The sequence below is a fragment of the Pongo pygmaeus genome, chromosome 10 (genome assembly GCF_028885625.2).
Source record: "Pongo pygmaeus isolate AG05252 chromosome 10, NHGRI_mPonPyg2-v2.0_pri, whole genome shotgun sequence".
NCBI lineage: Eukaryota > Metazoa > Chordata > Mammalia > Primates > Hominidae > Pongo > Pongo pygmaeus.
The window spans coordinates 28,735,809-28,758,016 of record NC_072383.2 but is presented as its reverse complement, the minus strand read 5'-3'; the positions used below and the strand labels follow the sequence as shown (position 1 = coordinate 28,758,016).

At 37.4% G+C, this 22,208-nt stretch overlaps 1 protein-coding gene across 23 annotated transcripts in view; it reads right to left on the bottom strand.

Annotated features, from left to right (window-relative positions):
- LOC129009636 (liprin-beta-1) overlaps positions 1 to 22,208 on the bottom strand; it is a 180,779-nt gene that overhangs the window by 21,280 nt on the left and 137,291 nt on the right. For 6 of the 23 annotated variants that reach the window (XM_054442922.2, XM_054442926.2, XM_063672551.1 and 3 more), the window contains exons 8-15: positions 17,531 to 17,623; positions 15,615 to 15,729; positions 11,444 to 11,505; positions 7,982 to 8,066; positions 6,546 to 6,700; positions 2,331 to 2,446; positions 1,413 to 1,469; positions 68 to 128 (exon numbers count right to left, since the gene is read on the bottom strand). In XM_054442922.2, the coding sequence (XP_054298897.1) occupies positions 68 to 128; positions 1,413 to 1,469; positions 2,331 to 2,446; positions 6,546 to 6,700; positions 7,982 to 8,066; positions 11,444 to 11,505; positions 15,615 to 15,729; positions 17,531 to 17,623 (744 nt within the window). Of the gene's footprint in view, positions 1 to 67; positions 129 to 1,412; positions 1,470 to 2,330; positions 2,447 to 6,545; positions 6,701 to 7,981; positions 8,067 to 11,443; positions 11,506 to 13,498; positions 13,532 to 15,614; positions 15,730 to 17,109; positions 17,203 to 17,530; positions 17,624 to 22,208 lie in introns of all 23 variants that reach the window. The other 17 variants (XM_054442925.2, XM_063672549.1, XM_063672552.1 and 14 more) reach the window with 7 other exon arrangements.

The window sequence follows — 22,208 nt, the reverse complement described above, 5'->3', positions numbered from 1 at the left end:
AGATGAAGATCCCTAAACAGTTTTTTCTCAGGATAACAGACAAAAAAACAAAAAACACAGAACCCACCCCGTCAGATGTCTCTTTCTTCAGATTGCCCAGGCTGCTGGACTTTTGCAGACTTGAAGTTCTAAAAATAACAGTAATAAGAATTAATAATAAGTGGCTCCAGTGCCACTGTTTCTAAGTAAAACATCTTGGAAAGAAACTAAAATTGCGTGTGGGTTGAATCCTGGTAATAAAAGAAAATCTGGAATCAGGCAGTCACTTATGTGCTTAACTAAATGACAACATTTAGTTCTTTTAAAAGCAGGGGTGATTAACTGTCCTGCCAATAATTCTAACTGTCTTGCACATGTTAGAAGAGCTGGAAAAGCACTTAGGACTAGCCTTGTGATGTCAATATTCGAAAATAAAGCAGTGTTTTCCATGGACTAGTGCTGCATCCTCTGCATGTAGTAGGAACTTTAAAAATACTCATGTACTATTTATACCTAATCCTTCTAATTAAAATAAATAATGGAAGTTTTACTTTTCAATTCACAAGGGAATCACTTTTCTGAGTCTGGCAAAGCAATTCATTTTATAGTTCTAATTAAAGCACAGTAGAGGAATCCCTAATGCTGCCCATAATAATTCATTTGCTATCCTAGTGAAGGCAAAGAGACACTATAAACATCCAGAGACTTTCTCTTTCACATAACTAATATTCAATTATATAGAGCTTGTGTTACTAAAAACTTGAAGGTAGAGATATGTGACCAGTTTAGAGAGAGTGACAGAGAAGTGATGTATTTGCCTCTACGAAACAGAATAATATAAATATGCACATTTACAAACTTTCAAAAGGCATTTCTTCTGTATTTAGGTGTATTGCCAGAAGTATCAACTACCAAATAAAGTAAAAGATAATAGTGAGAAAAGAAAAGATCTCATTTTTGAGTGCTACTCTGAAAATAGACTTTCCTAATTTAATCCAGACTTTAACTTGGATAAACATAGATATTAGGTCAGTTCATAAAACTGAAAGTGCAAAAAAACCCATCTCAGCTTTTCCAGCATCACATCATTCCCTGTGATGCCTTCCCACTGGACTCAAAATACGTCAGTGCAAAAATGAATTAAAAGCATTGGACTTCAAACGAAAACTGATGAAGCAAGGCTAAAGACCTGCAAAACCCCAGCACGAGATCTGCAAAACCCCGGCATGAGATAATAGCAAATGAGAAATTATTTCTTTGTAAACTTACAGCTCCCCACCTTCATCCCCACCCAATTATTATAGCTACATTAATTTATTCAGTAATTTAACAGCCTCGGTCATTTGCTGTTAATATTAGTAATTGTTAGTATAACAGAACTCTCTTTCTCTAGCCTCAATCACATTTTTCACATTCAATAAAATGTAACTTACAAAAGTTTGTCACACAGTTGGGTATCAACAGTGGCACCAAGGATTATCTTTCCATCACTAAAATGTAAAGAACAAAAGGTATTTATTAACTTCACGAATAAAAGACCATATATGTTCTAAGTGAACAGATAAGTCAAAAACAAAAAATTGTGCAAAGGAAGCTATTTCTATTTTTTTTAAATGTCCTATTTTATTTGGCCTAAAATAAGACTAGACAATTTGGGAATATGTTGGCAAAACATTCTATTTGCTTAGAGACAAACTACTGTATCCTTTTCCTGTCCCCTTCAGACCCATCCTTCTAACGCACTCATAGCACATGACTGTGACTATTTAGTTTACAATCCTTTGACAGTTACCTATGACCTCGGATATAAAAATCCAAGTTCCTTAAACTTTTTTTTTTTCTTTTTGAGACAGTCTCGCTCTGTCACCCAGGCTGGAGTACAGTGATGTGATCTCGGCTCACTTCAGCCTCCGCTTCCTGGGCTTATGTGATTCTTGTGCCTCAGCCTCCGAGTAGCTGGGATTACAGGCGTGTGCCACCACACTCAGCTAATTTTTGTATTTTCAGTAGAGACGGAATTTCGCCATGTTGGCCAGGCTGGTCTCAAACTCCTGGCCTCAAATGATCTGCCCACCTTGGCCTCCTAAAGTGAGCCACCACACCTGGCCAAGTTCCTTAAAATCTCTTTCTAACCTGACCACCCTACCTCCCCAGCCTGATCTCTTATTATTTCCTGCTTCACACCTTTTATTTCCATAATACAGAACTGATTACAGATCCCCCAGTGGATGTCTTCCTGTTTCTTACTTCTCTAGGTAAAAATTGTGTCTGTAAATAAATGCAATACATCCTTGTCTTTGGCTGATCTACTTTTTTGAACATTTATATTGCACTGTTAATAAATGACATACTTTTCCTCAAATGAAGTCTCTGGCTTAGGAGTCAACTTTGATTTTTCAGAAGTTTCCATGCTTATAGTTGCTGGCAATAATGAAGGGATGGAAACTTGCAAGATGGAGGTATGGAACTGTAATGTAATTATAAAAAATCAATCAATCAATCAATCAAAACAAAACACAAGCCACAGAGTAATTAAATAAACGTAAGAAAATTAAATGGTCTATTGACAAAATCTCATAATCAGTGTTCAGAACTCTATAAACTGATTTCAGAATATAAATATCTACATAGAAGAAGTAGTAATCAAGGAAACCATTCTGGAGGAAGGAAATTTTTTAACTTGGTTCTAAATAAGACACTGAATATTGTGAATAAGACGGTATACCAGTAAGTAAGTTAACAGTAATTTTTTTCTTTTTTTTGATACGGTGTCTTGCTATGTTGCCCAGAATGGTCTCGAACTCCTCGGCTCAAGCAGTCTCCTGCCGTAGCCTCCTGAGTAGCTGAGATTATAGACGAGTGTCACTGTACCCAGCTAGTAATAGTAAATCCTAACAACCTTAAGCCCTGGCTGAAATGTTGGTTCTGACACACTTGCCTAAGTGATCAGTGCTTAGCAAATCACTTCACTAGGCATCCATCAGTTTTGCCCTCTGTAAAATAAGAATGACAATGCCTACCCTGCAGGTTGCAATGATTTAACATAAGATTTGGGTAACATGTTTTGCTTTCAACACTCTATTATTATTACTATTTTTTGAGACAGGGTCTTACTTTGTCATCCACACTAAAGTACAGTGCTGCAATCGTGGCTCGCTGCAGCCTTGAACTTCTGGGCTCAAGTGATCCTCCCAACTTAGCCCCATCAAGTAGTTGGAACTACAGGCGTGCGCCACCACAACTGGCTAATGTTTAAAATTTTTTTGTAGAAACAGGGTTTCCCGATATTGCCCAGGCTAATCTGGAACTCTGTGCTCAAGCAGTCCTCCTGCCTCAGCCTCCCAAAGTGGGATTACAGGCATGAGCCACTGTGCCCAGCGAAAAGCTCCATTTTTACTTTAATTTCTCCTACTAATCTTATATGGAACATTGGTCAAGTCAGTTAATTATTATTCTATGTGCGTACTAGTTGACTAATTTCAATTAATATAATTGATGAAAAGTGTAATTAAAACCAATTGCAGTGGACTTTGTGGCTACCACTTAAAACACTTTGCTTAATGATAATAATAATATTACAGCAACAAATAAAATGCATAACACATTTCCTCAAACAAATGCTTTGTGCATCCTAAGGAAGGAGTCTTTGAAATAATTTTAATACTTCAGTTTTCAATAATTTTTTACAACTGTAGAGCAGTTAGATTGCGGGCCACATCATAAATGAATAAATGAAAAAAATTTCAGTAAAAAAAAAATGAACACAGTTTGCCGCAATGAACTCCTGCCAGTCAACCAGTCACAGTTCTTCACCTCTGAAAACTGCCTGGTAAGGACTCACACCGGTGAACACCCTTCTACACGCCAACCAGTCAGCAACAGTCTCACCTTAGTAACCACACATCTACAGTGGACGTTGACTCACACTTGCCTCAGAAAGTCCACCAATCCTTGAGCTCCAACCGTCCCAAAAACCCTACATATGATCAGCTGGAAGAGAATGTACTTGACCGGGAACACTCACTTACTTAAGTAAGTAATACATTCATCTTTGTGATTTTTGTTTCTGTTATTCAGTGGTGGTCTCATCCTTTAACGCAATAAAAGGTTATAAAATGTGAAGTCATATTATTATAAAGTAGGAGATTATTTCACTATCAATTTTTTCAGTTTGAATCTTTATGATGAATCCCGGGCAACTTATTTAGCCATCATTGCTGTTTCCTGAAGTTCATTTGTCTCTTGAGATTCCTAATCATGGGGAAAATATAACTATACTAACAGACCCATTTTCTTGATCTTTTTCCACCTTTAAGACTTTAACTCCAAACTCAGATACCCCTCCTGGCTTTTCTTTAAAAATGTGGCTGAACTCCCTCAATCCTCATCAAACCATTCTTGTTACAAACTTAAAACCTGTAATTAAACTACAATTCACATAGCAAAGACTTTTTCTAAAAGGATATGGGATTATTTGGGTATACCCTACATGTAACACTAGTTCTGTAACTGCAGCATACTCATTGGCTGTCAAATATTATTTTTGCTTTCAATATAAATATATATCTAACAATTAGGGGATATTTTCCACCAAAGTATTTCTTATTCCTTAACTAATTCCTTGATTAATGAAATATTTCAGCCCTCTCCTACATTTAAGAGAGAAATTTTCAACGTTTTCTCCTTGAATTCATTTTCATTCCATTCAAATTTCATCTTCTCATTGTGTAATTATCAGCAACAGATATAAAAGTAAAAATGCCACTTGGTTTCTTCTCACTACCTATAGTAAAATGTGAGAAGAGAAATGACCAAAAAAGGAACTGCTAAAATAAGGAAGCCAAGATTGTTTAAACAATGAAACTATTTCCCATTCCCGGTCTCTCTAGACAAAAAAAAAATTATACTAAAATTAAGAAATGGTTTCAGGGCAAAGATCAAGCACAAGGGCTATCAGGAAAACACGGTCTTAAGGTGAGCCAAGGATGTGGCTATAAAACCCTTTGCTAAGACCTCAGGATGGACTAGACTAGAATCAAACAAAAATAGAAAAAAAATACCTTAGGAAGATTACAGTAGTGCTGTCTCATTGAACCTTTGAAAAATGATCAAAGGCTCTAAAAATAATGGGATGTCCCACTGCAGCCTTACAGGGAACCTTAGCTAGAGACAGGCTTATGGTGAAGATAGCTGTGGATGTGTTCTTCTGTAATGCAGTGAATTATAATGTGATTTGTATGAAATTCTAAATGTTTAAAGTATTACACCAAATTAGACTCAAAGGGACAGAGATAATGGAAAATGAAGAGATGAATTTGGATGTCTTTGGGCACTTTTGCAGGCACAAAACTGAGAAAACTACTCATCTGCAAATATAGGCAAAGGAAGGATGACTTAGAGAGAAGAGCCAATAGCCCAGAGGATTGGCAACACGTGCCTGGCTGGATTTTGGAATTGCTATGGACTGGTGACACCTGTGAGCCTTCCAGCTCCCCCTTTTTAATGGGAGTGGCTACTGCAGTTACATTATGCCTATCCAACCATCGTATGGGTGTGTGGAGGGCAGATAACTGTCCTTGAAATCCACAGCTCTTTAATTCAATGAAACAGTCCTCAAGAAGCTATGCGCAAGGAACTGTACCTGAGGAGCTTCACCCACATCTCGACCTGGTCTGGGTGACAAGATCCTGGGATGCTGACGCCTCACTGGAATGGGACTTAGGGGTCTTCGGAAAAGGGGTGAGTGTATTTTGCATGGGAGAGGGATGTAAAGCGGTGTAGCCAGAGGGTAGATTATATTTTCCAAATATGGTTGCACCAATATTTCCCATCCCACGTGTCCTAACAATGTAATGTTGTCACTCGTTCATCAAGAGGTAGGGTCTATATTTCCTCTCCTTGAATCTGGGTGGGCTGTAGGCCTGTGGCTACAGCAGAAGAGATGCCATGTGATTTCTGAGATAAATCATAACAGGCGATGCAAAGTTGCCTGGGCCTCTTGGAATGCTCACCCTTAGGATTGTGAGGAAGCCAAGCGGTCACATGTAGTTGTTCTAAATGGGGCCTCAGCTGAGGTCCCAGCCAAAAGCCAGCCCCAATCACCAGACATATGAGTGAGTTAGCCTTCAGATGACTCAGGCCCAGGCCTTCACGCCACTCCAGCTGATGCCAAGTGGAGCAGAGACGAGATGCTCATGCTGAACCCTGCTAAAGTGCAGAGTCATCAGCAAAAGAAATGCTGTCATTGAAGCCACAAAGTTTCGGTGTGGTGTACAATAGATAGCAAACAGATTTTCATGCCAGTTTGATGCAAAGTAAGGAGTGTATAACTGTTTATTCCTCTCCAGTGCTTCTTCCAAGTCTAAAGAAGTCAGAAGAAAATTTTATTCAATTATCTTTCAGAATCACCATCAGAAGTGGCCAAAGTCAATTTATTTATATAACCTCACTTGAGTTGATAATGGAACTGAGAAAGGAACCCATGTTTTTCATGTTATGAGCAGTGTTTTAACTTTCAATAACACAGTCTCTTCAACATGAAGGAAATATTGAAAGTCTATTAATACCTCTTCTGGAACACTTGTGTTAAATGGGTCACGACTGGGAGATCCCATTACTGGAGTGGGTGATGGACTTTTCTCCAGATCACTGAAACCCTGTGCATCCAGCAAAGAGGAGATGGAACTGGAATTGAGCAGATCTTCATATTCTCCATCTTTGTCTAGGAAAAGACAAAGCAAAGAGAAGACAACAGCAGCTTTTGATTTATATTTCACTTTTACAAGAAGATAAGAATCCCAATTATAATGAATATAAAATTTTTTCTGATCCTCAAAAATCAGAGTCAGCTTCTCCTGGCGGCCCTTGAAAAACAACAACATAGGACCTAGGAAACAGCATTTGAAACTAAGGCCAGGGGTTCTTGGGCCACAGTGGGTACCTGTGATATTAATAGACAAAGTCATACTTGATACATTGATTCATCAGATTGAAAGAAAATTAAAAGTTAACTTTTTCCAACAACTCTCTTGTAACTTTGTTTTAAAATCAGGGGCTTACAAATTTTAGTGTAGAAATATTCAAACTGAAGAATACCTGGTACAAAAAACAAATTCTGAATAGCAACGAAGTCCCATTTAAACAACTTAGTTTTCATCACTGCTGTGCTCTTGAAAAAACATAGGAGAACAGAAAAAACAGAAAGACAGATGACCTTTGATCTCTCAAGAGGATCCTTTTATGCCATTTTAAAGCAAAAAACGTCTGATGGAAAAAAGCAACCACATATTCATCAAAGCTGCAAACTTGAGAATTTTTTTTACATCTCTAGAAATCAAAAGGATTAAATGGTGAACAGCGCAGTGCCAGATATTCTTTCTTAAAAATAGAAAAAAATGATACTTAACACTCTAACCTACAAATAATATGAAATGGTAAATCATATACTTGTTTAAAGATCTTAATCAGAACACAGCTTCTTAATTTAGGTTTCACTAGAATGTTATTCTAATTTTATTAGAATTTAGTGTTATTAGAATTGTATGAGGATTAACTAAATATAACTCCTAGTGAGAAATCACTGTTTATACAACTCTTTATTGGAACAGAACATAGTTTTCAAGGGTGTAAGAAAATCTGTGCTGCTGTACATCGTTAAAAACTACCTCTTTTATTTACATGCAGTTGCACTGGTGTTCTTCTTAAGCGTGCCACATTCTTTTCCCCCTAGGCTCTCTGCATATACTGCCGTTTTTCTCCCTCTGGAATGCTATCTCATCAACTCCTTAGAGAGGCACTCCCCAACCAATGACTCTACAGTACACTCACTCCTCAGGCTGGACACTTTCTGGCAGAGTACAGTTGCCTAATTGTTCAATCAATGAATTAGCTACCTAATTTGGGACAATGGGTACGATCCAGGAAAGAAACTGAGGCCAAATGTGTAAGTTTATAGCCACTTAGAGTCAACCAAAGTAGAAAAACTTTTAGAGCTCCACTCTACCTTTTTTACCTTGGGCCAGTACCACCGTATCTTGCATTTTCTTGTACCTGTTCAGGCACTGTCGAAGATCTTCTATTTTCCGATCCTAGAAATAAAATAAATTGTAATCTTTAATCCTATGTTCTTAAAAGAGTAATAGTAATTGCTTTTACATAAAGAATACGCATGATTCTGCCGAGAGAGCATTTAAAAAAAAAGAATAAGTAGTTGTGAATTATTTACATTATTTAAAGAATACTTCTAAGCTTTAGGAGGACTGGTAATAACTAGACTATGTTTCCTACATACATTAAAGATATGGGCAAAGTACCTCTAAATTTAGAGATCCTATCCTTTAGCTGCCATCTTTAAACAAACAAAAACAAAACAAGGTAATAAGACACAAAATAAAAAAAGAAAACAGTCAGCTTCAATTACTCTCCTCTCTAAGTCAAACCTTAAAGGAAAGACCCCCATCTTCTGTCTTTATTAGCCATCATTAATCACCATCTGGCTTCTCCTCTCTTAAAACACTCTACCAAGGTGACCTCCTATCTATTAAAAACAATGAACACTTTTCATCTTTTTTCTCTTTTTTTTTTGAGACAGGGTCTCGCTCTGTCACCCAGGCTGCAATGTAGTGGTACAATCTTGGCTCACTGCAGCCTCAACCTCCTGGGCTCAAGTCATCCTCCCACCTCAGCCTCCTGAGTTGCTGGGAGTACACGCATGCACTATGCCCAGCTCATTTTTCTATTTTTGTAGAGATGGGGTTTCACCATGTCACCCAGGCTGCTCTTGAAATCCTGGGCTCAAGTATCTGTCCACCTTGGCCTCCTGAAGTGCTGGGATTACAGGCATGAGCCACCATGCCCGGCCCCAACCTTTTTCTAATTTGACCTCCATATGGCACTTGACTGACCCCACTCTTTCCTTCTCCTTTCACTTATCCATCCACTCTTTCTTTTCTTCAATTTTTATTTCTCAGTCCTTTGACCAGATAGCTGTTGAACTTCCATAACCACCATTATCTTCTTGGACTATAAAATGCTAGAGCTTCCAGGTTCTGTCCATGACCCTCTTTGCTTTTCCCATGTGCTCAACTGTGTTATGAAAATGGCCTCCCTAGCGCCTCCCATTCTCATTCTGGGCCTGGCTATGTGGCTGGCTTTGGCCAAAGAGATATCAGCAAATGTAACTCAAGCAAAGGCTTGAAAAACATTTGCCCTTTGTGGCTGCCCTGTGATGTGGCTCTAAGGAACCCTGAGGAACTACGTGAAGAAGTCTAGCCTAGTCTACTGGAGGATGGGAGACCATCTGGAGAAGAGGCTAGACCTCCCAGCTGGGGCCAACCTAAACTAGGCTGTCAATCACTGGACATGTGAGTGACACTATCCTAAATTATGCATGCAGTCTCATCTAAGCCACCAGCTGACCGTAGACATCAGCTAAGCCAGCCAAGATCAGAAGAATCACCTAGCCAACTCACAGAAGTATGAGAAATAATAAATGTGGCCTGTCACAAAGCAAAAGCTAACTGACACATAAACTGTGGCTTAGTCCCCACCAATCTACAACTCTACATTTCTCCTAAAATTGATGGGTCTCACTCCCCACGAATCTATATTTCTACATTAATCTTAAAATTTAGATTCATGTTCCAACTTTCTGTAAGAAATCTCCTTTAGAATGTCCCATAAGCATATTGAATAGACTATATCTACAATTAAGCTCATTCTTTCCCTTCAGTATTTGAGTCTGTGCTTGCATTTCCTTAACTCCTTAAGAGAACCATCCATTCACCCAGTTGCCCAAACCAGAAACTTTCTCTCGTTTTTCAAATCCAGAGATCTTAAATCTTGTCAACCCGTAAATTTCTCTAAAAGCTCTTCCCACCTTACCACTTCACTGCTATTGCCTTACTTCAAGCCCTCTTCATTTCTCACCTATTTTAACTGACTCTTAACTGTTTATCTGTCTTCACTCTCCCATTCTGGTACCAGAGTTAGCTTTCTAAAATGGCAATTTAATCATGTCACTGCCTAAGGTTTACAAGCTAAGACCGACCCTAAATCAAGAGCATGGTGTACGAAGTGGCCTGCCCCCCAATTTAGCTCTGTGGTAGGCCCCACGCCCCTACTCCACCTGCACTTCATGTTCCAGCACAATCCCAGCATGCACTGCGCTGTTTCAAACCTGGTCTCGAGACAAGTTTTGATTCATGGACCCTTTGCCTAAGAAGCCTTTATTTTCCTGATGAACAACTCTTGCTTTTCCCCAGAATTTGCTCAAATTATCTCCTCTTTGAAGTCTTCTGAATCCCCGACCCCACGAGGAAGTTATGTTACGCTGGGTGCTCCTCTAACAGTTTGAGCATCTCATAAGCCCTCATTCAACACTGGGAATTTTGTTTGCTGTTGCTTTTTGAGGGACAGAAATGAAAACAAAATGAATTTCAGTGATTTAAAAAAAAATAAAAGTTACAGTGGGCAGCTTGCTAATTACTTTTTTTTTATTCAACAGTGGGAAACATTAGCAAAAAGGAACCTATATGAGCAGGTATGACAATCAGTTTACTTCCAGGCAATAAAGAGCAAATAAAGAGAATGCAAGGCAAAAATAAACAAGGAGATAAGAAAAACAGAATAGTCAAGAATGAGAGAAAGAAACTTACGATGGGAGAAAAAGATCAAGCTAAAGTTCTTTGACATTTTGTTGTTTTTTACTTCCTTGAAATTACTCTTCTTTTTGGGAAAATGTCTCCTGGTTCTATTCAGGCAGATAAGGGGAGAGAAGTTCTGATGACATCAGCTGAACACAGCTGCAGCTGCCTACTAGATACGTGGATGGTCAGGTAAGCCACGAAGAAACCCATTGCTTTCGTTCAGTAACTGCATCCCTGCCCTTAGCAGGATGAAACATCAGATGTGGATAACAAGAACCAACTGGGGGGGAAAACCTGTGGAAACCTTGGAATGCAGCCAGTGTAGCTAATGTAAAGCCTGTGCCGCTGTTTTCTGGTATTTAATCTCTCAGGAGAGCAGAGACAATCACAGATGTGAAACAGGCCAGGAGTATAAAGGAAATAATGAGTAAATGGAGGACAAAACCAACATGACCATGAAGCTGAGGCTGTCAAGCTAGCTCCTTCAGGGCCCACAGGTTAGCCCAGAATTTTCAGTGCCCATATACAGGATATACTATGGAATGTATCCTCCCTCTTACATGTCATGTGAATATGCGGAACTGATCAGAGAGTTTGAACATTTTCTGAATTCATGGGGGCAGGAGTTCTCAGTGGAGCCAGTGCAGCTCCTCCCATACTGTGCATACAGCCCACCTGGGAGTGTGCACACCTGCCCCTCACTCCTAGCAGTGTTCTGGGCATGTTCTTTTAAAATGGGATAGCTCATGAAATTGCATGGAATGGTCAAAATGGTGTTAAAAAACATCCACACGTATATTTAAATTTCATCTGGATACCTTTTCTTCATTTGCTGCCATCAAAGACTCCACAGCTTTTTTCATTTTTTGTACTTCGATGTCTGAAAATAACATCAAATCAGAAGTCAATTTAGTGCACATGTATGACAGTGATACGAAGTTATTTACTCTCCAGACTGAAATATTTTAAGGTAAAGATGTTAACGATTTCTTTCATTTATTCTTTAAAAAGGGCACATTTAACACCCATATTCTCTTTTGGAAAAACCTGAAAAGATGGACATCTTCTAACTCACCTGAACAGTTGCCACTCTAGAAAGAAAACAAGGTTGTGTGAGAACTAGCTATCCTCTCTTAAAGCAACAAGAGAATCTTCATGAGAACACTGAAGATGAAATTTCAGTGCTATAGTAATAAAAATATAACGTTTTTAAAACAGGAATCTATAAAGCAGTGCGTGAAAGCCATGAATGGTATATATAATGACAAAAGCAGAGAAAATGATAGTTATAACCAAGATAGAGGCATGAATGAACGGTAAGTGCCTGATGACTTGTAGTATTTACATAAGTAGTCATGCTAAGAAGCTGGTTGTAGTTCCATACGTAAGGATAATAAGTACTTTGCTTCATCTATAAACTTCATTTCCAATACTACCTTAAGATAGATTTCAAGACATAAAGGCCAAAGTAAGCTGAATGTGATTCTCCTTAAAATTTGATATTCAAATACAAAAGCGTGTTACTTGAATAATAAAAAACTTAAATATTTTAAAGATGAAAAGTCACTCCAGGGCCTGGTGCGGCGGCTCATGTCTGTAATCCAAGCACTTTGGGAGGCCAAGGTTGGAGGACTGCTTAAGCTCAGGAGTTTGAGACGAGCCTGGGCAACATAGCAAGGCCCTGTCTTGAATAAATAAATAAATGAAAAGTCACTCCAAAATGAAATCACAAACTAAAAAATTCAAACAGGAAAAAAAAATCAGCTAAAGTTGCCTGCTTCTGAGAAAAAAAAAATTACTGAAGATAATACTTTTTTTTAGAGACAGCATCTTCCTCTATCATTCAGATGGAGTGCATGGCACAATCACAGCTTACTGTAGCTCTGAACTCCTGGGCTCCAGTGATCCTCCCACCTCAACCTCTTGAGGAGTTGGGATTACAGGAGTGAGCCACCATATCCAGTCTTCTTAAGGTAAGTTTTAAAACAGTGGTGCATCATTCAGCATTGGTGTAACATTTTCAATTAAGATATATTCTATAGGAATTGAGAATTTAACGTCTGGGGGAAAGAGCCCCTAAGGAGTTAATTTTTTTTTTTTTAAGAGATGGGGTGTCACTGTTTCCCAGGCCGTGGTACAATGGCAAGATCATAGCTCATTGCAGCCTCAAACTCCTAGATGCCTGGGGCTCAAGTGATCCTTCCACCTCAGCCTCCTGAGTAGCTGGGACTACAGGCATGCACCACCATGCTCAGCTAATTTTAAATTTTTTTTGTAGAGACAGGATCTCACTATGTTGCCCAGGCTGGTCTCGAACCCCTGGCCTCAAAAGTGATCCTCCCACCATGCCTGGCAGGATTTATCTTAATGTTGCATTAAATATTCAGGCTCCATTAATCAGCTGGATTCAATCTCTGTTGTAACAACAGAATATGTTCAAAGGAGCTTCTAATAGATCTCAGACAAATAGTGGACTTCAAAACATTGAAAAGCAAAGGCAAATTTCAAAATTATCTTTCAACTCTGGTAAACCTTTAAAATCGTGAGTTTTCATACTATAAAAGTTATTTTCTCCTCTGATCCTGTATCACCTAGACTGCAGGGAAAACATTTTTTTACATCCACAATGCTGTGTGCCCTGTTGTACCCTGTAGAGCGGAAAGGTTGAATCAGACAAAATCTTCAAAATAATCTTTTACCTTATTGTTTTATTATCCACCCTCTATTGTGTACACTCTGAAGAAATGGAGGGCTTATCGATGAAGCAACTTTACATCTTTGGTGAGAGAAATGTTTTAAAACACATGCAAAGAACAGTCCAAGGTAGTATTTTTGGTGAATGTAAAGGCTGATGGAAATGCACCAAACCTTACTTTTTTCTTTGAGCTTCTTTTTAAAATTTTCATCTGTGCAGGAAAACCCATCGGATTGGAAGTTAGCATACATTACAACAATAAATAGTATTTTTAAATCACTACTATTTAGTCTCCTTTTACCTAAAATAAAGGAAATCTAACCTCATAAAAACTTTTTCAGCACTATTTTGTGACTGCAGGATTGGTAGTATAATAATGCTCTGTGTGAGGTTAGAAAGAGAATATAAGACCTAAATTTGAGTTACTACCTCTGTCACTTCATTTTTCTGGACCTTGATTTTCTCACATTAAAATTAGGTTTGTGGACTACAAGCACTTCTTATACCATAAATGATGAAAACCTAGTTAATGTCACTTTGTTTTTATATTTCCATCACAGTTTGATACCTGGTCCTCCTGAATGTGACTAGAACACTGCTTGTGTCACATGCAACTCACCACTCAAGTTCAACAACACTGAAAGGGTCTATCTCCTGTCCAGTAAGATGAGTCCACTGAGGATGCAGTTAGATGCTATCCCAATATCACCCTGACATTAGCTTTCTAAAGACTTGCTCTCAATCCCCGTAGTTAGCTGGTGGGCACTGGTAACACGAAGTTCCCAGGTTGGTTCGGGTCCTCAGATCAGACTTTGGGTAGCATTACTCTAATATCTTCTAGCCCACAAGTCCTGTGATGCCATTTTATTCTTTATTTTTTTTTCTTTCAGAGACAGGATCTTGCTCCGTTGCCCAGGCTGAAGTGCAGTGACACAGTCATAGCTCACTACAGCCTCAAACTCCTGGGCCTTAAGCGATTCTCCCTCCTCAGCCTCCCAAGTAGCTGGGATTACAGGAGTGAGCCACCATGCCTGGTGAAATTTGAAATTTAAAAATTTCAAATCTTCAAAAAAATTTTTTTGTAGAGACAGGGTCTCATTGTGTTGCCCAGGCTGGTCTTGAACTCCTGGCCTCAAGCGATCCTCCTTCCTCAGCCTCCCAAAGTACTGGGATTATAGGTATGAGCCATTGTACCCAGCCCATTTTATTCTTAAAACCCTAAAAACATGATCAGTATGACCTGTTTCTGAATGTCCCTTACCAATACACAATTATATATATGCCAAACAGTAGGTGATGGGGTGGGGTGGTGAAGCGGTTGGCGGTGAGAATCCATTTTCCTCAGGTTTGATGAATTTTCTGACGGACAGGGAATTGTGATACCTACAGGTATATAAGGCCATGGTATTCTAGAGCCAAGAAGGACTTTAGAGATAATCTAACTCAAGTCCCTCACTGGACAGACAATGTTACTAATTTTCATAAAATGGATAAAAATGTAACAAAGCTACACTAACTGGAATTTGTACTGTTTTGAATGACTCAGAAATTGCTTTGGTATCTCGTAGTGCCACAGTCATCATTCGTAATAACAAAGAAAGGTTAAATTTAACCTAGCGTAGTCAGATGTTATGCACATTACATTTCCAAATATAATTTTAAAAATGTATTTCATTTGGGCTATTTTCTGTCATGCACAATCTGCTTTGTTAGAAATTATGCTCCATATAATACTCAGAACAAACCTCTTCTGTTATGAAAAAAGATTTGACAAATTCATGCATTTTTCCAAAAACAGAATTAGCCTATTTTTCTAAAAGGTGGAGGGCTCAATCCCTGGTATAAATTTTTTACTAATTTTTCCAAAGATACAGAACCATTTTTCTCTTCTCTCAAAAGGGCAGAACAGTTTCTAAGTCCCTTACTTTATCTAATTTCAGTTCTGAGGGCAACGATCCCAGGACACAGCGATGGTTCTTTTTAACTCCTTTGGCATAAATTCCCTTGCATTGCAATCGACACTAGTCCATCCTTGTGATGAGAATTTACAGTCTAGTAATCTTAAACACCAAATAAAGTACAGAATTCCCCTTTTCCAGCTGCTGAAGAGGAAATTAATGGATTCCCAGTCACAGTACAGAGTCTTGGAGAATTCCCTGTGGTTCTGGGCCCGGCTGGATTCCGCTGCTCTTTCTTTGATGCTAAAACTACACATTGACTATCATTGGTTTCTTTTACAGATTTTGGAGGACTTTAACAAAATGAGATGACAAATGTGAAATATATCTTCTTACCTCTATCAACAATTTCAACCCCTTCTCCTTTCATCTTGCAAACCAATTTTTCTTGTAGCCTTTTTACTTCAGATTCCTTTTCTTCTAGTTGTTCTTTTAAAGATGCCAGTTCATCCTACAAGTTACAAATTCATTTAACAATAGCAGATCATGACTAAAAGAGAACATTCAAAGAGCATATTAGCTCTTTAAATCAATAATCAGGTTTTATGAATGAAACAAATCTACTAGAATTTAGATGCAAGCATCAGAAATCAGACAAGGGCAATGAAAAGCAAAAAGCAAGACTATTAGTAGAAGTCCTGTTTATAATAGTTATGGTATAATTATTTCAAGTTTCTTTGTAATCAAATTAAAAAGAGATCTTTTAAAGAGTAATTAGGGATGGGATAGCCCTAAGGTTTAAATCTTTACATTAAATTAAAAATATAACCAAGTTAATCAAAGAAGATAATCAAATTAGATACTTAGTGTCATAAAAGCAAAATAAAATGCAAATTGGAAAAGACTAGCTTGACATTTATTCGGCATTTCAAGTTGGCACTCATGCTTCCTTGACGAGCACAGAGTTTCATTCATGGGTAAGGTAGCAAGTCATGAACAACTTTAGCCAAATCAGGGAACTAAATAATTCACCCTCACCACTAAGATAAAAGGACAGAATCTTCTACAACAATGGGAAAAAATAAATTCAGAAAACAGATAGTTAAGCCCTCTTTTAATTTTTAACTATACAACTGTGTAAAAGATTTCAAGTCCATCCTTCTATGTACTCATGTTTAAATTTTCAGTTTCCTTTCAGTAAACAATTAGCTTTAGCAAACAAATTTTGCTGGCTGTACTTAACACAGAAAATACAGCTACGCAATGCTAAGAAGTACAGCTTTATATTCAACATCACATTTTACTTTCAGAATCTCTAAAGATATATTTATTACATTTAGTACTATGAGAAGATGTAGTTCTCCAATGAAGCAAGGCAGCTGGCCCTATAGTTTTGACTTCTGGTAGGAGCAGAGTGGACAAGTACAAAAAATCTTCAGTAGCACTGGCAGGAAGTGTGAACCTGTTCTCACCGTGCTGTTTCTCAGCAGTCATTTCTATTCACAGCCATGATAATGTCAACTGCTGTACATTTACCATCAAGAAAGTCCCTAAAGAGGAAAATGACCTCTACTGTGGATATGAAACAGAATTCTTTCACAGGTGAATGTTTACAATTATTTTACTAGGCTTGGGTCTCAGATAGTCTAAGAGATTAATTTATAAATTCTTTCATTTTACCTGTTTATTATTTTTCACCAATTATTTCATGTATTTCTGAAAACAACATCAGGGATCCCATTGTCCCTTCAATCTGCTTGAGGTGATTTTTAATCAACAGGTGACACACACACAGAATGAATGCACATGCCACTAAAAACATCATCACAGCAAAACAACACAAGCCAGAAAGCAACAGGCCATGGACCCCATCACCCAACGTCTACTACACCTTCAGTGACTCCCATTTTTGTTCCATCCGCTGCTTTTCATACTGCATCTGACCCACCTTGATTTTCATGCTAGAAAGTTTGGCCATTAAAGACTGGTAGAGAGACAGAGGAGTGAAAGAAAACTACAGATAGAAAAAGACAAGCTAAATAACCAAGAAAACAGTATCAGTTTATAAAGGAGGTTAGATACAACTCAGAGAAAAGGCAGGTTATGTTCTGTCGGATGAGTTAAGCCCTTGTTTTTAAATTCGGATCAGTGGTGTTTAAATTCAAGGTTTCCAGCTTGGGGGGAAACTTCATTTACTTTTAAAATACCTTCTTTATCATATATTAAGTAGAAAACATCTTATTTATATTATTGGGCATAGATGAATAGTGGAGCCATTTGTTTGAAAATGTTAACCTGTGAGAAAAACTTACTTTAGTGGATTTAAGCTTTTTTTCATACTGAAGTCTCTCACTGTCCATTTCACTAATTTTCAACCTCAAATCATTGATCTCCTGAATCAGCCCCTGTCCAAGAAGAAACAAGAAAGTACATTAGGAAAGTGGTAACACAGTTACCTATACCTATAAAATAGCAGCTTGGAAATCTTAAGAAGTCATCAGCTCCTAGGGTTAAAGTTGTATGAATCAGATGAGACAAATGGAAATAAATGTACCTCCTTAAGAACGAAAGCATCTTTCCATTTAAAACATTCCTTTAAATCCCCAATGCGTCTGCCTTAAAGTGATGGGCTTATGAAAATAAAAGGTGAGTATAATTTTGATTAAGAAAGGCAGCTTAATATCTATTATTTGTCAGATATTTCTATCCTAAAAATGACTCTATGCTATTTCATAGAGTGCTATTTCTATTCTATTTCATAGAATGCTATTTCATATTTTAAATATACCACATTCTTTAGTAAAGCCATTTACCTTTTGAACCTTCTCAATGATACATGGCTATTCAAAAAAATTTGTAATTTCTTCCTTTGTCCACAAAAATATGGATTGCTCGTCAACCCAATATGGGAGAATGGAATGAAAATTAAATCCTTTAAGCCATGAATCCTTAAGATTCATGAAACAGCCAGGGAAATGTTTTATTTTTATTAAGTGAGTAACAGGAACATGAGAATAGTCAAATCAGTTTTAATTTTGAGGACTATTTTAATTATTGTCATGTATAACATCACAAAGTTTCTCAACTATTCTCTAATCTCTGGGCATGTGCATACATTTTAGCAATAGTGTTGAATTTTTATTAGGAAATTATCAGGGATTGAGTTTACTGTAAGTTTAATGACAATTCTCAACTGGAAAGTGGATGAGGGCCCTGCAGTTCACCTAATTTTATCATTAGAAAATGAAAGAGAAACCAATCCTAATGTTTATATGACACAACACAATTTTGCACCTTTTCTACTGCCACTTTATTTTAGTGCTACTTTTTAAAGAACGAATTTGCTCACAAAACTTGTCCAAGAGCCCAGAGAGTAGGAAAGGAAATGAGAGTGTTAAGCAATATTAACTCCTCCAAAAGAGATACTCAAATACCCTGCGTGGGAGATGACTTATTTTTACTACAAGCCACAAAGATCCCTACAATGGTTACTATATTTTTGCTTCTCTCTCCCTCTTTTTTTTTTTTTTTTTTAAGATGGAGTCTCGCTCTGTCACCCAGGCTGGAGTGCAGTGCCGCGATCTCAGCTCACCGCAACCTCCGCCTCCAGGGTTCAAGTGATTCTCTTGCATCAGCCTCCCCAGTAGATGGGATTACAGGCACCCACCACCATGCCCAGATAATTTTTGTATTTTTAGTAGAGACGGGGGTTTTACCATGTTGACCTCGCTGGTCTTGATCTCCTGACCTCAAGTGATCCGCCTTCCTTGGACTCCCTAAGTGTTGGGATTACAGGTGTGAGCCACTGTGCCCAGCCAGCTTCTCTCTTTTTACAAAGACATGCATGTATTCCTGCATCACAAATTCATAGACTACAGGACAAAATTATCCACGAATGCCAAAAATTACAAGTAGAACAATGCTATAAGAAATAAAACTCTGTAAATAGAAATTATTTTAAGCTTCCAAGTGTAATGATTCAAGTTCACAAAGGCTAAGAGAAGGGATGCTACAATAAAATACACTTCCCAGTAAACCCTTAGGCTTTTAAATTGTGGTCTCTTATAAAATGGGGCAAAATATTACCTATCATAGTTATACAATTACACCTTAATAATGGCACAATATTTCACTTAGATGATATCTATTTTCTTCTTATGAATTAGGTCAAGAACTGTTTGACGTTATTCAGTAACATATTTGTGATTCCTCAACTAACAGGTAAGAATTCAAGTCTAAAGAAAAAAATCAGCTTTTCCCAGTTATCTAAACTAATCATCCTTGCATAATATGAGTCCTTAGTGATATTCATCAATATGATCTTTCTAAATATATATTTTCCTACTTTCTCATTGCTAAGAAATACCATTGAATTCTTATCTGCTATTGTATTTTACCGCTTCCTTTCTTCTTTGCTGGTGCAAGAAGAAACCATTGAAAAAAATGGAATTGTAAACTGGGATAATTTATCTGTTTTAACAAAAAAACTACTCAACTATATTTCATGGCAATACTCTAAATATGGTCTAAATTTCCAACCTGAAATAAATCACATCTTCCCCTGACAACACAAGCTGGAAAATCTGGAAATGGCTCCCCAATGTAAAACTTTAAAAAACAGAATACAAACTATTTCAATCAATTTCTTATCAGAAGTTCAGTCCTTTTAAAAAAGAAAATTCCTGTTCCCTTTCTCTTTTCCCTTTCAGAGAACTCAGGGCTCTCGCAGGAACTCAGTCTCTGACATGTATGCTCTTACCACAAGGGGGCACTGTTGAATGATGCTAATCATCTCCCATTAATTCCAGGGACAAGTCCTGAATCTTCCAAAGTTTAAAGACTTGTACCCTCAGTCCTTTGGAAATGCCTATACTTCTTCCCCATGCCAATATTTTCTTGGAAATTAATATCCAAATAATCTAAAATTCTAAGAGAAAGTTAAATATTATGGATTCATGAAACACCCAGGAAAATATTTTTATTAAGAGAACGATAACAAGAACATGAGAATATTCAAGTTAGTTTAATATTGAAGATTATTTTAATTATTTTCATATGTAACATCACAAAGTTTACCACATATGCTCTAATCTCTGGGTATGTGCATACGTTTTAGAAATAACACTGCATTTTTATTAGAAGATTATCAGGGATTGAGTGTACTGGAAGTTTGATGACAAGATCACTTTGTATGTGATTGAGAGTGCATGAGTGAAACAATGAAAAAGTCGGGGAAAAGAAATTTGATTAAAAAAAGCAGCCAAACTCAGGGGATATAAATATTACCCTGGGCTCTTACAAAAATAAGTAACACATCTACTGCAATTTAGTCCCAACATTTGGTTAACATCTCATATACAAATTAAGTTAACAACAGGTGAATATTTCCCCTTGACTTTGCGGACGCAATGTGGAAGACTACCTCTATCCATATCTACCATCAACTCTTCCCTGCAGCAGAGCTAGCTCCACCGCCATGTTGTCCATCTGTTGACTGAGTTTTACTATTACTTTATCCTGCGACTATGGGGTTAGGACCTGACAAAAAGAGGGGAAAGAGGAAAATATCAAAGAGATTTTTAGAGAAAATACAAAACCAAGAATTTTAAATTGAGTAACTTTCTAAGTCCTGTTTTAAGAGCCCCAGCTTCAATCAAATGAGAAACATGCTCACATAGGCGACTGACAAAGAGTTTTAAGATTAAAACATGGCTGGGCATGGTGACTCATGCCTATAATCCCAGTGCTTTGGGAGGCCAAAATGGGAGAATTGCTTGAGGCCAGGAGTTCCATACTAGCCTGGGCAACACAGTAAGATCCTATCTCTAAAAAAAAAAAAAAAAAAAAAAAAAAGATTAAAAGATGAACCAAATGAAGGATTTCCTTTTGCTATGGAGGAAGCAAGACATATACCAAGACTTTCCACTGTAATTGAATCTTTGACAGAAAATTTAATTTTGAAAATAGCAGTGGAGTAAAACTTGTTATTTCCAAATATATAAAGAACTTTCCTATAGTGGATAATGTATGTAATGCCTGGTACCATGCTGGCTTATAGTCAGCATGAAATACATGATTGAAATAAAAACAGAAGGGAAAAATAAGTAAACCATTTTCTCTCCTCTCTCCTTGGTACCCATTTTCTAACCCAGCATGACACCTTTCCATACTCCAACCAAGGAAACAAAATAGGAAGAAAAAAGAAGGGGAGATGGCCCTCAGAGAAAAGAAATTTCTGCAACTCTTTATACTTCATTTCAAACGTATATTTCAAATGGATACGCTCTCTCTCTCCACCAAAAATCAACAGAGAGGTTAAGAACTTGCCAAATGTCACAAAGCAAACAAACTAGAAGGTCTGAATTAACAAAATAGAACAAACAATAAAGCTTGTTAAGCCACTAAAATGGATACTTCAAGTTACAGAATGTACCCTGATTTTTGTAGAAGTACAGTGAGTCTTATTTAATTGGAATGATTTACATGTGGAATAGACCAAAAGTAGAAGGCCAAATTAAAAGACCTCAAAAAAGCTCTGTCTGTGATTTTGTGAGTATAGAATGTTAGCATGTTTGCTATACAGATTTTCAAAATCCAATTACATAGTAAATAATCAGTGTGCCTAAATAATAACTACTAGTGAAACCATGTATTTAAGCCCATTATTTACAAAATTAAGAAAACCAGTATGGATGGACGGATGCTCCAAATATCCTAAAGTCAAAAGCATTTCTAAAGGTTAATAAAAGGATTAATATTTCATATCAAAAGTCTAAAAATAAAAATTGCCATTAGCATTTAGTGATAAAAAGTCAATGTAATGAAAGATTATTCTTAAAATGAAGCAGGATGAGGGTACATAGTAATTAACTGCCTTCCTTGCACACCTCCGGGGGATTTCAACTTTGCCCTAGGAATGTAAGTGTGTTAGAGACAGAGACAGAGTGACAGAGAGAGAGAGAGAGAGAGAGGGAGGAGAGACTGTATCAC